The sequence below is a fragment of the Hyaena hyaena genome, unplaced genomic scaffold (assembly GCF_003009895.1).
Source record: "Hyaena hyaena isolate Hyena2069 unplaced genomic scaffold, ASM300989v1 scaffold_267, whole genome shotgun sequence".
Taxonomy (NCBI): Eukaryota; Metazoa; Chordata; class Mammalia; order Carnivora; family Hyaenidae; genus Hyaena; species Hyaena hyaena.
This window is the reverse complement of record NW_024080903.1, coordinates 1,412,406-1,424,734: the sequence shown is the minus strand read 5'-3', so window position 1 is coordinate 1,424,734 and position 12,329 is coordinate 1,412,406. Positions and strand designations below refer to the sequence as shown.

At 52.7% G+C, this 12,329-nt stretch overlaps 1 protein-coding gene across 7 annotated transcripts in view; it reads right to left on the bottom strand.

The window, feature by feature from the left end:
- Positions 1 to 12,329, bottom strand: part of ATP9B (ATPase phospholipid transporting 9B (putative)) — a 226,465-nt gene that overhangs the window by 45,589 nt on the left and 168,547 nt on the right. For all 7 annotated transcript variants that reach the window (XR_005530783.1, XR_005530782.1, XM_039245815.1 and 4 more), the window contains 2 exons: positions 9,613 to 9,755; positions 833 to 945 (listed from right to left, as the gene is read on the bottom strand). Coding sequence is in view for 5 of the 7 variants with exons in the window: in XM_039245815.1 (XP_039101746.1) it covers positions 833 to 945; positions 9,613 to 9,755 (256 nt within the window). In the remaining 2 variants the exon portion in view is untranslated. The remainder of the gene's footprint in view (positions 1 to 832; positions 946 to 9,612; positions 9,756 to 12,329) is intronic.

Below are 12,329 nucleotides of genomic sequence, written 5' to 3'. Positions count from 1 at the left end.
AGGCCCAGCGGGGGACCTGCGGTGTCAGGACCGTCCCAGGACACCCCACAGATGCGTCCCCTGCAGATTCCGCCGCCTACAAGTTACAGCAGATGCTGTGACTACCGGGCTGCGTCCTTGTGAGAAGGCAAGTGATTCCCGTTCCTGCACCTCAGCTCCTGAGGCTCAGTGAGCAGACAAGATGCAGGTTGTGTCCCCCCCACAAATGCCCTTATGTAATCCAGCTACAGACCCCACGTTTACAGACGGACTAACGTGACATCTGGGGATCGCTACACAACATGGGCAGGCCAAGGCCTGGTGGGCACGGACACCTGCTGAGGCTGACGACGGGCGGCGGGCGCACGGTGCTGGGCACCACTTGTTTATTGAAAAGGCAAAAAGGTATGAGAAAGTCTTATTAGCTATGAAGAAAAACAGGGACAGTCAGGAAACACATTTGATGGGACACCTGGGGGCTCAGTTAGGTAAGTGTCCGACTTCGGCTCAGATCATGATCTCCCTGTCTGTGGGTTCGAGCCCCTCGTCGGGCTCTGTGCTGACAGCTCAGAGCCTGGAGCTGCTTCAGATTCTGTCTCCCTCTCCCTCTGCCCCTCCCCTGCTCGCACCACCTCTGTCAAAAATAAACATTAAAAAAAAATCTTTTTTAAGTTTTAAAATAAAAGACATCTAAAAACTCCCTTTTGATTTATAAACTAGAACCGAATATTTTGGGACATTCAAAGAAGTTTGCCAATTTTCAGATGAGTAGATGCAATGGGCTCAGGTTGGCCGGATGGCCCCGGGCCCTTCCGCAGACGGCTCCGCGCTGCGCCGAGGCGCATGAGCTCACCTGCGGGCACGGATTCATGAGGTGGTTCTGGATCTCGTCCATCGTGTCTGCGCCATAAGACACAGTCCCCAGGTGCAGCCGCTTAAATACCATCTCGTTCTGGGTGAGGGTTCCTAGGACAGGGGTGGCAAAGACGAAAATAAATGCGCACGGGAGGCCAGCAAGTGACCACAAGACTTCCCATCCCGCACACCCTCCTCCCTCAGCGCCCTGCTCTGTAACTCTAGCTCCTGAAGATGTCCTCCCGCGAGGACAAGGGCCCGTCCCAGCTCCCTCGGGGACAGCTGCAGTGACACGCACGCTCTGCCCTTCAGCTCACGTTGGCGTCTGGCCCAAGTGCGGCTCCGGACACGGCCGTCTGGGTAGATATGCTCTAGGACACTGTCTGAGAGACCTCGGCCAGTCCCAAATCAGCATGCCTATCAGTTTTTCAAAAACCCAATTTTGAAAAATTAAGTATTTTTCATTGAACAGAAACAGATGCATTTAACCCTCTGCATCCATCTGTGCCACGTGGGGCAAGCGCGCAGGCGGGAAGGCACACGCTCCCGAGCTGAGTCTCTGACCATTGAGCCGTCTGGAGGTGCCCACGCCCCGCTGTCCTCCGCAGATGGGGAGGGGCTCCAGAGGGCAGGGGTCACTCCGGGGGACTGCCTGCCCGCGTGTGCCCGGCACTAATGTGTGCCTGCGCTTGAGTACTTCACTGCTGGCGTGTGAGGGAGGCAGTTTAGGAGAGGAGCATGCACAGGTCGGGTTTATGACATTTCTGGGGTCTGGCTTCCTAGCAGGGAGATATGCAGTGAGTAACCTCATGAAAGGCAATGAGACATAACGTTATTTCAAAAATATGGTGAGTTTTCATTACAAGTGATACATAAACCCCCATGTTACCCGTGAGGACTCTGGAACCCCAAACTCTGTGTAACTGGATCACTTAATATAAAAACACACGTCGAGTATGTGCACCTGATTCTTGCTCACTCGCTCTTGGGGACGTGTGGGCGCCTGCAAATGTGTCTCTCACGTGCTGCAATGAGGCGTGCTGTCAGGCAGCCTCCCCTGGGCTTCTGTGCACGTACTTCAAGGCACACAGACGGATCAGCCACGGGCTGAGGTCATTGTAAACGTGGGCGTGAACAGTCCTAGCACCAATCAGTCACAACAGAAGGCGGGCTTTCCACACGGCTACCAGATGCCCACAAAGTATTAGCTGGGTTTTGCTTTCTTTGGCACACATAACATGGCAAATACGCAGCGTCTTCCTATCTACCCGACTCCACACACATTGGTGGGAACAGGCGCTCGAAACCAAAGAGCTCGCCCGACAGGACTGCCCCGAGACATGACGGGGCCTTGCACGTGTAAGGAAAGCCTGCCCTCCCGACTGTGTCGGGGCTGTTTCAGCAACCGTCTTACAAGAATGGGCACGAAACAGCAATTTCACACGTTCCAGGCCGCAGCGCCGCTCACCTTATACGTTTTGTCTTTAAACCTTTTAATGCTGTGAATAAATGGATCCTAAGTTTCCTGAAATCAGAATTACGTGAGAAGTACAGTTTAAAAGGGCTTTTGGGTTATGTCCTCATCATCAAATAGAATTAGTTTTAAACTGTGGGTTACATTAAACTATGTGATTGAAAACAACTCAGCCTCGAAATGAAATAAGCAAGTTCTAGAAATGATTTATATCAAAGATCTGAGATGAAAACGATAGTTGTTATCCAAAATCAAGACCATGAAACTGTATGTTAATTCCTATTAGAATACACACAAAGTTCACCTCTATTATGTGTGCCCAGATGAATCCTCTGAAAAATTATTTAACAGGTTATTCTAACAAAAAAGATTTTACTTATCAGATTGACATAATTAAAGAATTTCCTGTTGACATTTTTTCTCTGAAACACACTGAACGTGAGACAGTAGTTTACAAAGGCTGTGGTGATGAGGCCGTTTCTAAGTGTGACTATGATAAGTAATGCTTCTCTTAACCTGACTTTTTATTACTAACGACTCTCTCTACGCGGCAAAGTATACAATGGTGGACACCTGGCCGTTCCTACCCAGAGCACGCTGTTACTTCTTTAGGGTTTTAAACCACTGACTGCAAGTAACAGAAGACCCCAGGTGAGGAGACCCTGTCTTCCCCTCTGCTCGCTGCCTTACGCCACGGGGCCGGCACCGGGCGTGCCAAGTTCACTCGGTGCTAGTGTTGTTTCTGTATTAATCATTTGTCACTTCTTAACTTTTTTTTTTTGTACAAACCGAAGTAAAATTGACACACGCTGTTTCGGGTGCACTAGCGAAACACTTTTGCACATTACAAAATGCCTCTGTAAGAGCAGTTACCACCTGTCGCCGTACCCGTTATTACAAGGTCATCAACCGCGCTCCCCAGGACGCACTTATGTTGTAACAGCAAGTCGTTCCTTCTCATCCCCTTTGCCCAAGTCACCCATCCCCCCGCACCCTCCCCTCTGCTAACTACCTGTGTCTAGGAGTCTGTTTCTCTTGTTTGTCTGTTTAGATTCCTCATATCTGAGGTTCTCTGACTCACTTCCCGTGGCATAACATCCTCTAGCTCCATCCATGCGGTTGCAAACGGCGAGATTCCATCTTTACGGCAGCGGCGCACTGTATGGACATACATCTTCCTTACCACTCACCTCTCGGGGACGCCTGGGCTTTGCTGAGAAAGCGCTACTGTAAATAAAGCTACAATGAACACAGGGGTGCAGACAGCTTTTTGAATTACTGTTCTTGTTTTCTTTGGGTAAATACCCAGGACTTGAATTACTGGATGATTACTTGGCCTCCCCTATTTTTAACGTTTTGAGGAACCTCCACAGTGTTTTCCAGCGTGGCTGCCCCAGTTTGCATTCCCACCAGCAGCGCAAGAGGCTTCCCCTTCCCTCCACATCCTGGCCAGCACCTGTGGTGTCCTGTGTTGCTGATTTTAGCCGCTCTGACAGGTGTGAGGTGGTGGCTCAGTGTGGTTTTGATCTGTATTTCCCCGATGAGGAGTGATGTTAAGCATCTTTTCATGTGTCTGTTGACCATTTGGATGCAAATGTCTATTTGGATCCTCTGCCCATTAAAAAAAAAAACTTGTTATTTTTGGATATTAATCCCTCATGGGATGGCTGATTTGAAAATATCTTCTCCCATTCAGTAGGTTGCTTTTTCATCTTGTTGACGGTTTCCTTGCTGTGTAGAAGCTTTTTAGTTTGATGAAATCCCACTGGTTTATTTTAGCTTTTCTTGCCCTTCCCTGGGGAGACAGATCCAAGTAAATGCTATGAAGGCCAATGTAAAGAGATTGCTGCCTGAGTTTTCTCTAGAACTTTTGCTGTTTCTGGGCTTTGCTTCTGTGCTGATTTTGTGGGTAGAAGAAAAAGGTCTAGTAGCTTCTTTTCCATGTGGCTGTCAGCGATGAGACACTCTTTTCACCATCGTATGTTCTGGTTTCCTTTGTTGGGATTAGTTGCCCGTTTATTGGGGAGGGGGGTGGCTCCTGATTCTGTTCAACTGGTCTGAGCTAGGACCACGGCCCTGCAGGCGTTTTAGGGCTTAGGGCGCCACTGTTTTCTGATCTCGTAGCGCCCAGCTCCCCCCACTCTTCCTCCAGGTGGTTCTACGGCCTGGCCTCCCCACCCACTGACCAGTCGACACGCCCCCCCATGGCCCTGGCTTCCCCCTCCCCCGACCAGTCCACAGCATCCTCACCAGCCACACCCCTCCCGTGTCCACCGCAGGCCCAGTGGCCGCCCGGCCTCAGGCCACAGCCACCCTCCCCCAGACACACCGTCAACTCACATGCCCATTGATTTCCGACACGTGGAATTCATTTACGTGTTTGGCAAAAAACTCCCTCAGAGGCATTGCTGCTCACTGGGTTTGGAGGCACTGTTCCCGCCAGGGGGGTGGGGGTGGGCCAGCCAGCACCGCCCCGCCCCCCCCCCAGGCAGAAGTAAACATGGTGCAAAGAACCGGGGCCAAGTGCATGCGGTCAGACTGTTAGTAAGACAGTGAGACAAGAACCCAGACCCTCGGGGCGCCTGGGTGGCTCAGTCGGTTAAGCGTCCGACCAGCTCAGGTCATGATCTCACGGTTGGTGGGTTCGAGCCCTGCGTCGGGCTCTGTGCTGACAACTCAGAGCCTGGAGCCTGTTTCGGATTCTGTGTCTCCTTCTCTCTCTGACCCTCCTCTGCTCATGCTCTCTCTCTCTCTCTCTCCTAGAAATAAATAAAAAATATTAAAAAAAAAAAAAAAGAACCCCAGACCCTCTGGTCACACAGGTGTCCTGCACGCGTCAGCCGCCTCGGTCCCATACCTGCTGGCTAGTGACCAGATTACGTGCTGTGCTAACATTTGCTGAGGAAAATGAAGGCTTCGTTCAAAGACCAGGTTCAGGTAAGGGTATAAGCGTATTAAGAAAAAGAGCAGATCAAGTTACCCTGTAGGAGAAAGGATCAGTCATGTCTAGAAAAAGATTAATCATTTCTAGAAAGATCTTTTGGGCTGTGTTTCATACATTTCAACAGGGTTTTAAACAGTCGTGAATGAACACAACACTGAATCCATTCACATCACAGTGAACACGAACAGCCCGCTGCTCGTCAGGTGGCAGCTCCGATGACAGGGACACACACAACGGCGGCCTGGAACCTGGGCGGAAGCGAGAAAGCGCCTGGGAGAGAGACGGCTGCACGTGTGGAGCACACGCGCGGGCAGAACATGCACCAATGCACGCTGCCAGTTTCCTCACATCCTCTGGGGCCCGTGGGCCTTCTGGGCGCAGGCCACACAGTCCGCCGGGGACATACGGTCTCCATTATGTGGGGTGGACCTTCCAGCTAGAACATTCCACGGTCTGACGTTGAGCTCTAAAAGTCCACTGTTTTCACAAATGTCATCTTCCTGGATCCTCACAGGACCATGGACTGGTGGGTCCCGCACCTGTGGCCAGGCCCGTGCCTCCAGCACGCTGTGGAGCAGTGTGCGTCCCGGCAGCGGGGGTCTGGCCGGGCCTGTGTTTGTGCTCAGGGTACTGGAAATGCTAGAGGCGGACACAGTGAGTTTCTCCAGCTTAATGTGATAACAGCTATGAGCTACATCAGTGAAGTGACAGGAAGAAGCAGTGAATGAGCTTTTCCCAAGGACATCACAGTGACCAGGACACATGCCTCCCCAGAGAGACCCGAGGGCGTCGTAGTGACCAGGACGGACGCCACCCTCAGGGACACAGGACACTGACAGACACGGGTGCACGTTTATAAACTACTTTCTCACGTGACCACACACAGGGGTCTGGTACTTGCAGGGATGCGCCGTGAACTTGTACACACCACATTCTGTCAGGGACCCTCTCAACCATGGATATTGGGACGGTTTACAATTTCCGCTATAAAAACATGATTTCTGTAGGGTAGATTCTTAAAGATGAGATTTCAGGGAGCTCGGCATGAATTTACATATAGCGCCACGCCAGCGTCCCCAGGTCACGCTGGTCAGGGTGCCCGCCACCAACACGGGCTGCTCAGCCACGGCACTGACAGGCATCAGGTCACAATCACAGAGCTGTTCAGAGGCACTAGCCCTAAATTATGTTCTGAAGATGTAATTTCAGATTCAGATGTTTGTATTTTTGCGAGAGAGAGACAGAGCATGAGTGGGGGAGGGGCAGAGAGAGGGGGAGACACACAATCTGAAACAGGCTCCAGGCTCCGAGCTGTCAGCACAGAGCCCGACACAGAGCTCGAACTCACGAACCGTGAGATCATGACCTGAGGTGAAGTCAGACTCTCAACCGACGAAGACGCCCAGGTGCCCCTATTTTCATTTTTTAAAACTCGAAGAGTAAAGCCCGGGGAGAATATGGCGTTACGTTCAGGCGTCTGATCCGCCGCGCACCCCAGCCTGGACGTGCCTCTGCTACTCAGCACTCAGCTGTAAGAGCGCTCTATGACCGATAACTGCTTTTCTGGTGTCATGTTTAGTTCCGTTCCATTTTCCAGGCCGATGCTGTGAACAATCCTCCGTCGTCCCATGCCGTAGAGGCACACCTGCGTCCCAAGGGGCAGGGCTGAGCGCAGCTGCCCAGACGAGCGTGCAGCACGTAACACTCCCACCAGTGGTGGAGAGAAGGCCCTGATGCGCTGTGCACCACCGCACACAGGTCAGGCGTCTTCTGTGGGGCCATGTCTCTACCGCATGAAGCCACCGACTCACGAACACGAGTGCCCGTCCACTACGCAGGTCTCGCGGGGTCTTCCAAAGTGTAAGAACCTACATCCATATGGGCCTCACACATTTTTTTCTTTGAATTTATTTTTAATATACTTTTTGTTGCTATTCTTACTGGCATTTTTCGAACTACACAACCCTGTTGTTGCTGGTATAGGAAACGTGGTTTAATCTTGATGGTGAGTTTATAGGTGACTGAGCCCTCCTGTCATTGTAAACACTTTCCTGCGGCTCCTTCGGGTTTGTTTGTAAAGCGTCGTGCAGTCCGTTCCCCTTGGGCTAGCACGCTGCTCACGCAGAACGCGGAGCGCATGCAGCCGTTCTCTCAGTGAGGCCGCGGACAGAGGCCAGGCTGCGGAGGGCAGGGGTGGGCCGGGTCCCTCTAACCCTCACCTGCCTCACCCTGCACGCCTTGTGCTATCTCTGTAGGGTCGTTTTTGGAACCATTTGGAGTTTGGGTTTGATTTGCTTCAGCTTCTCCATCAAAATGATTCCACCTGTTTTCCAGAAAAAAATCACTTCTGTAAGGGTGCTTTTGCTTATTTTTCACTATGGTTTACAGATTTGTTCTTTAAGATTTTCTCCTGTCAGCTCCGTGAGGGAGGGAAGGGAGGAATCTGAAGGCACCTTCTCAGGGTACCGTCTTGGGCGTAAGGTCCTCGGTATCCCGGAGTCTTATAACCGTGCGTGAACTTACTGGCAAGGATCCCGAGATGCCACAAAGCCCAGCCCTGATGAAGACCAGACGCCACCCGACAGCGGGATTTCGACTGAACTGCAGTAAGCCCCTCGCTTCCTCGTGAAGGCTGACGGTGACGAAACACCCAGTCTTCTCGCCGGGAACCACAGTTGGTCTCTCCACTGGGTCATGCCTTCTTTCATGAACCTCTGGAAGGTCGGCCCACCTTCACACGCTTGGCGCTGCCGTGAGGGCCTTACTCTCCAGTCCGCTCATCACGCAGGGAGCCATTCCGATGTTTTCCCCATGACCTGGCGCTTCACTGATTTTCAGCACTTGACTTCCTTAGGTCACTGTTTCGTCTACAAATATTTCCTTACTCTTTTGGTCATGCAGCTTGCTTCTGGTACTTATCTTACTGTGATTCTAGAAGAATGCGTGCTAAATCACAATGTTAGTTTTTTCTTTCTTCTTCCTAGGATGAAGCTTATTCTCACCTTTTGTTAACAATGATGTTGAATTGGGGCGCCTGGATGGCTGAGTAGGTTAAGCATCCGACGTCGGCTCAGGTCATATCTCACAGTTCGTGGGTTCAAGCCCCAAATCAGGCTCTGTGCTGACAGCTCAGAGCCGGGAGCCTGTTTCGCATTCTGTGTCTCCCTCTCTCTCTGACCCTCCCCCACTCATGCTCTCTCTCTGTCTCAAAAACAAACTATAAAAAATTTTTTTAATAAATAAAAAAACATTGAAAAATTTAAAAAAAGATAATGTTAAATTTTACTTGAGACATATTTTACCATATGGTATAAATATTCTCTTATTTCTAGTTAACCAAGAATTACTGGGAATTTAGGGGCGCCTGGGGGGCTCAGTTGGTTAAGCGTCTGACTTCAGCTCAGGTCATGATCTCACGGTTTGTGGGTTTGAGCCCCACATCGGGCTCTGTGCTGACAGCTCAGGGCCTGGAGCCTGTTTCAGATTCTGTGTCTCCCCCTCTCTCTGCCCTTCCCCTGCTCACACTGTCTCTCTCTCTCAGAAATAAAACATTTTAAAAAATTAAAAAAAAAAAAAGAATTACTAGGAATTTAAACCACGAGTGAACAAATCAGGTGGGGACTTTAACCCTGGATTCAGTTTATCTTTTATTGAATACGTTATGGGTCAACAAGAATTCTTTGATGAAGAAAGTTAAAAATGAAATAAGGACAAGTAAAATTTGGGGCATGGGCCCGATGGAGACAGTCTGTAGTGAGACTCCTTAGGAGAACATACTACGAAAATACCAATCCACATGCACACTGTTGTGGCCCCACAGCTGAGCGGCGCCACCTGCAGCGTAAAGGCATCTGCCCTCCCACGCACCCTCCACAGAGGTGTCATGCAGGCGGTTAAGAAAAAGAACTATAAGCCTGGAGAGACGTAAAAATATACAAGCAATCATTTAAATCTCTAAGAATTTAACATTTTTCTAATTCTAATGATATTCCAAGATGAAGACTAGTTGTGTGCCAGTGTTCTTGGCAAAGTCTGGAAAATTCTAAATGTGAATGAATTCAATACCCTGCGACACACATACACAAGCACACACGCACCCCATGAACATATGTGGACACACACATCCCGTGCACACACGTGGACACTCATGCACACCTTGTGCACATATGTACACACAGGTACACACGCCCCAGACACACACACCCTGTGCACACACATGGACACACACACACACACCCCAGGCACATACCTGGATATACGCACATGCACCCTGGGCACACACCTGGACACACGCACACACACGTCCTGGGCACACACGTAGACACACAGGATCGCTGTGGACTGGATGCAGGTGTGGTACCTGTTTTGTCGGTGAGCAGGTACACCAGGCGCCCCAGCTCCTCTGGGATGGTGCTGGTCCGCACAACTGTGCCGGGGATGCTCTCGTCCTTCATGATCATCCAACCATACGCAGCTTTGCCCATGTCCAAGTTCACGCGCAGACTGCCAAACAAAACCCAGCAGAGCTGTCAGTGAGGTCCAAAGCCATGCAACACTTTCACTTGTGTTTTCCAGAGATTTATTACCTTTAACCTTATGTGAACTAAGTAGGTAATGGTGGATTTCAGAATTTAAAATAAATGAATTTGCTGGCACTTAAGCCAACAAATCTCTTTACGCCCCATAACATGTTCGTGGGTGATGGCCAAATGGGCTCCTGATCGTTCTCCAGATGACAGTGGGGAATCAGATGTCTGAGAAGGTGGGTGGCTGGCTGTATGCACCCCTGCATACACACAAAGGAGGGATGGCTGTATGCACCCCTGCGCACACCCAAATGAGAGGGTGATGGCTGTACATACCCCCATACGCCCACAAAGGAGATGGCTGTATGCACCCCTGTGTACAAGGAAAGGAGAGGGTGGTGGCTGTACGCACCCCCCCCGCACACCCGCAGAGGACAGGGTGGTGGCTGTATGCGCCCCCCGCACACCGCACACTGAGAAAAGAGAGGGTGGTGGCTGTATGTGGCCCCCCCCGCACACCGAGAAGGAGAGGGTGGTGGCTGTACGCACCCCCCGCACACCCACAGAGGAGAGGGTGGTGGCTGTACGCGCACCCCGCACCCCGCGAAAGGAGAGGGCGGTGGCTGTACGCACCCCCCGCACACCCACAGAGGAGAGGGTAGTGGCTGTACGCACCCCCCGCACACCCACAGAGGAGAGGGTGGTGGCTGTACGCACCCCCCGCACACCCGCAGAGGAGAGGGTAGTGGCTGTACGCACCCCCCGCACACCGAGAAAGGAGAGGGCGGTGGCTGTACGCACCCCCCGCACACCCAGAAAGGAGAGGGCGGTGGCTGTACGCACCCCCCGCACACCGAGAAAGGAGAGGGCGGTGGCTGTACGCGCCCCCCGCACACCCAGGAAGGAGAGATTTGTGTTTATGGAAATCAGGCAGCGCCTCACTGGGAGCAGACATTGGAAGTGCACCCTCGTCTTCACCTGCTCATTTTACAAGAGCACGCAGGAGGCTTCCGCTGGTGATGACTGCCAGGCTGAACTCGCCCTGGGGGCAGTGCTCGGCCCCTCGCAAGGCCAGGCTTCCGCACCGGGGCTGGGACCTGAGGCTCAGGACGGTGTCAGAGGCAGTTAACGGGGTCAGTGGTAAGAGGGAGGGTCCGGGCAGCCAGGGTGCAGAGCCAGGGTTCCACACTCAGAGCCACGGAGGCCCCGACTAGGCCTAGGCAGGGCCCGAGTTACATTCACAAATGGTGCCTCTCTGACCCGAGCTGCAGTCATCCACCTGCCGGGTGAACTGAAGCACCCACTCTGCTTGTACTTTTGTGCAGGACAGTTCTGGCTTCGCTTGGCTCTCATTAATAACTAGGCTTAAGATCATCCCGACAGGCTGCAAAGTGCAGAGAAAAGTCTGTGCCTCATGGAATTCTGTCAAGAAAACTGCAGACATGATGTGCCTGCGCCATGAGATGAGGCTGCTGATCCCCAACCATTCTGGCCAAAACGGCCACTCCTGTGGCTCCGCTACTAACAAAAGCGGAAAACAACGTGGGGGAGTCACATCAGTGAAGACAGTCTGTAGGGAAGTTAAAGAAAATTTAAATAGTCATAATGAGCTATTTGTCCATAAAGCTCACATCTTAAAACTCCTAAGACCTCTAACTGTCAGAAAGAAAAGTTCTAACTGACAAGTACAAAGACCTCTGAAGCCCAGCCTCGCTACCTCTTGGCGGCCTGCAATCCCGGGAAAGCAGTGAGAGCTGCCGGTGCGAGAGGACAGACACCCGGGACGGCCCGGGAGGGGGGGCGGGCAGACAGGGCAGCCTCGCGGCCTCCTGTTAGAATCGGGGGCGCAGACACCACTCTCTCCGTGGGGCCGTGGTGAGGCGCGCAGAGCGGCGGGGGAGGAGGGCTACGGAAGCGTGGGTGAGGGTCCCACTGCCTGGAAGGGCTGAGGGTCTTGGGGGCTGGAAGAGAGAGACGCAGCATCTTGTGTGGACTCGGCCGTGAGCCCGGCGCCGGCGACCGGGCAGGCCCTCTAAAGCAGGGTGGTCAAGTGAGAGGCTCAGCGGGCCAGCGAGCGGGCGGGGGCGGGCGGAGGCGGAGGCGGGGGGCCGGCCCGCGGTGGCCCGGGTGCGGGGGGCGCAGGGCGCGGTATCGCTCCCGGAGAAGTCTGGCACGGCGGGCTCGGCAGGCCCAGAGGCCGACACGGTGCGGGAACGTGACCGTCTTCTTTGTGTACTGGGGTCAAATTATTTTGGAAAACATCAGCCCATCTCAACTACCAGGAGGCAAATGGGTACTTTCCCAGAACTCACAGCATGCTGCTGGGCTTGGGGCTGAGGGGAACCTTCTGGGTTCTTCCCCGATGTTCTCTTGACCTGACGAACAGCTAGTTTAACAAAACAAGCACAGTCGTCACCGAGCTGTAAGAGTCTTACTTCCTGAGACAGTGTGACGCACCGGCGGGAGAGGAGCGCCTGGCCCGGCCGGGCGTCGGGGCTCGGAGCCGGCCCCGCTGGGAAGCACGGCGCTCCTTCCGGACCACAGCACCCCA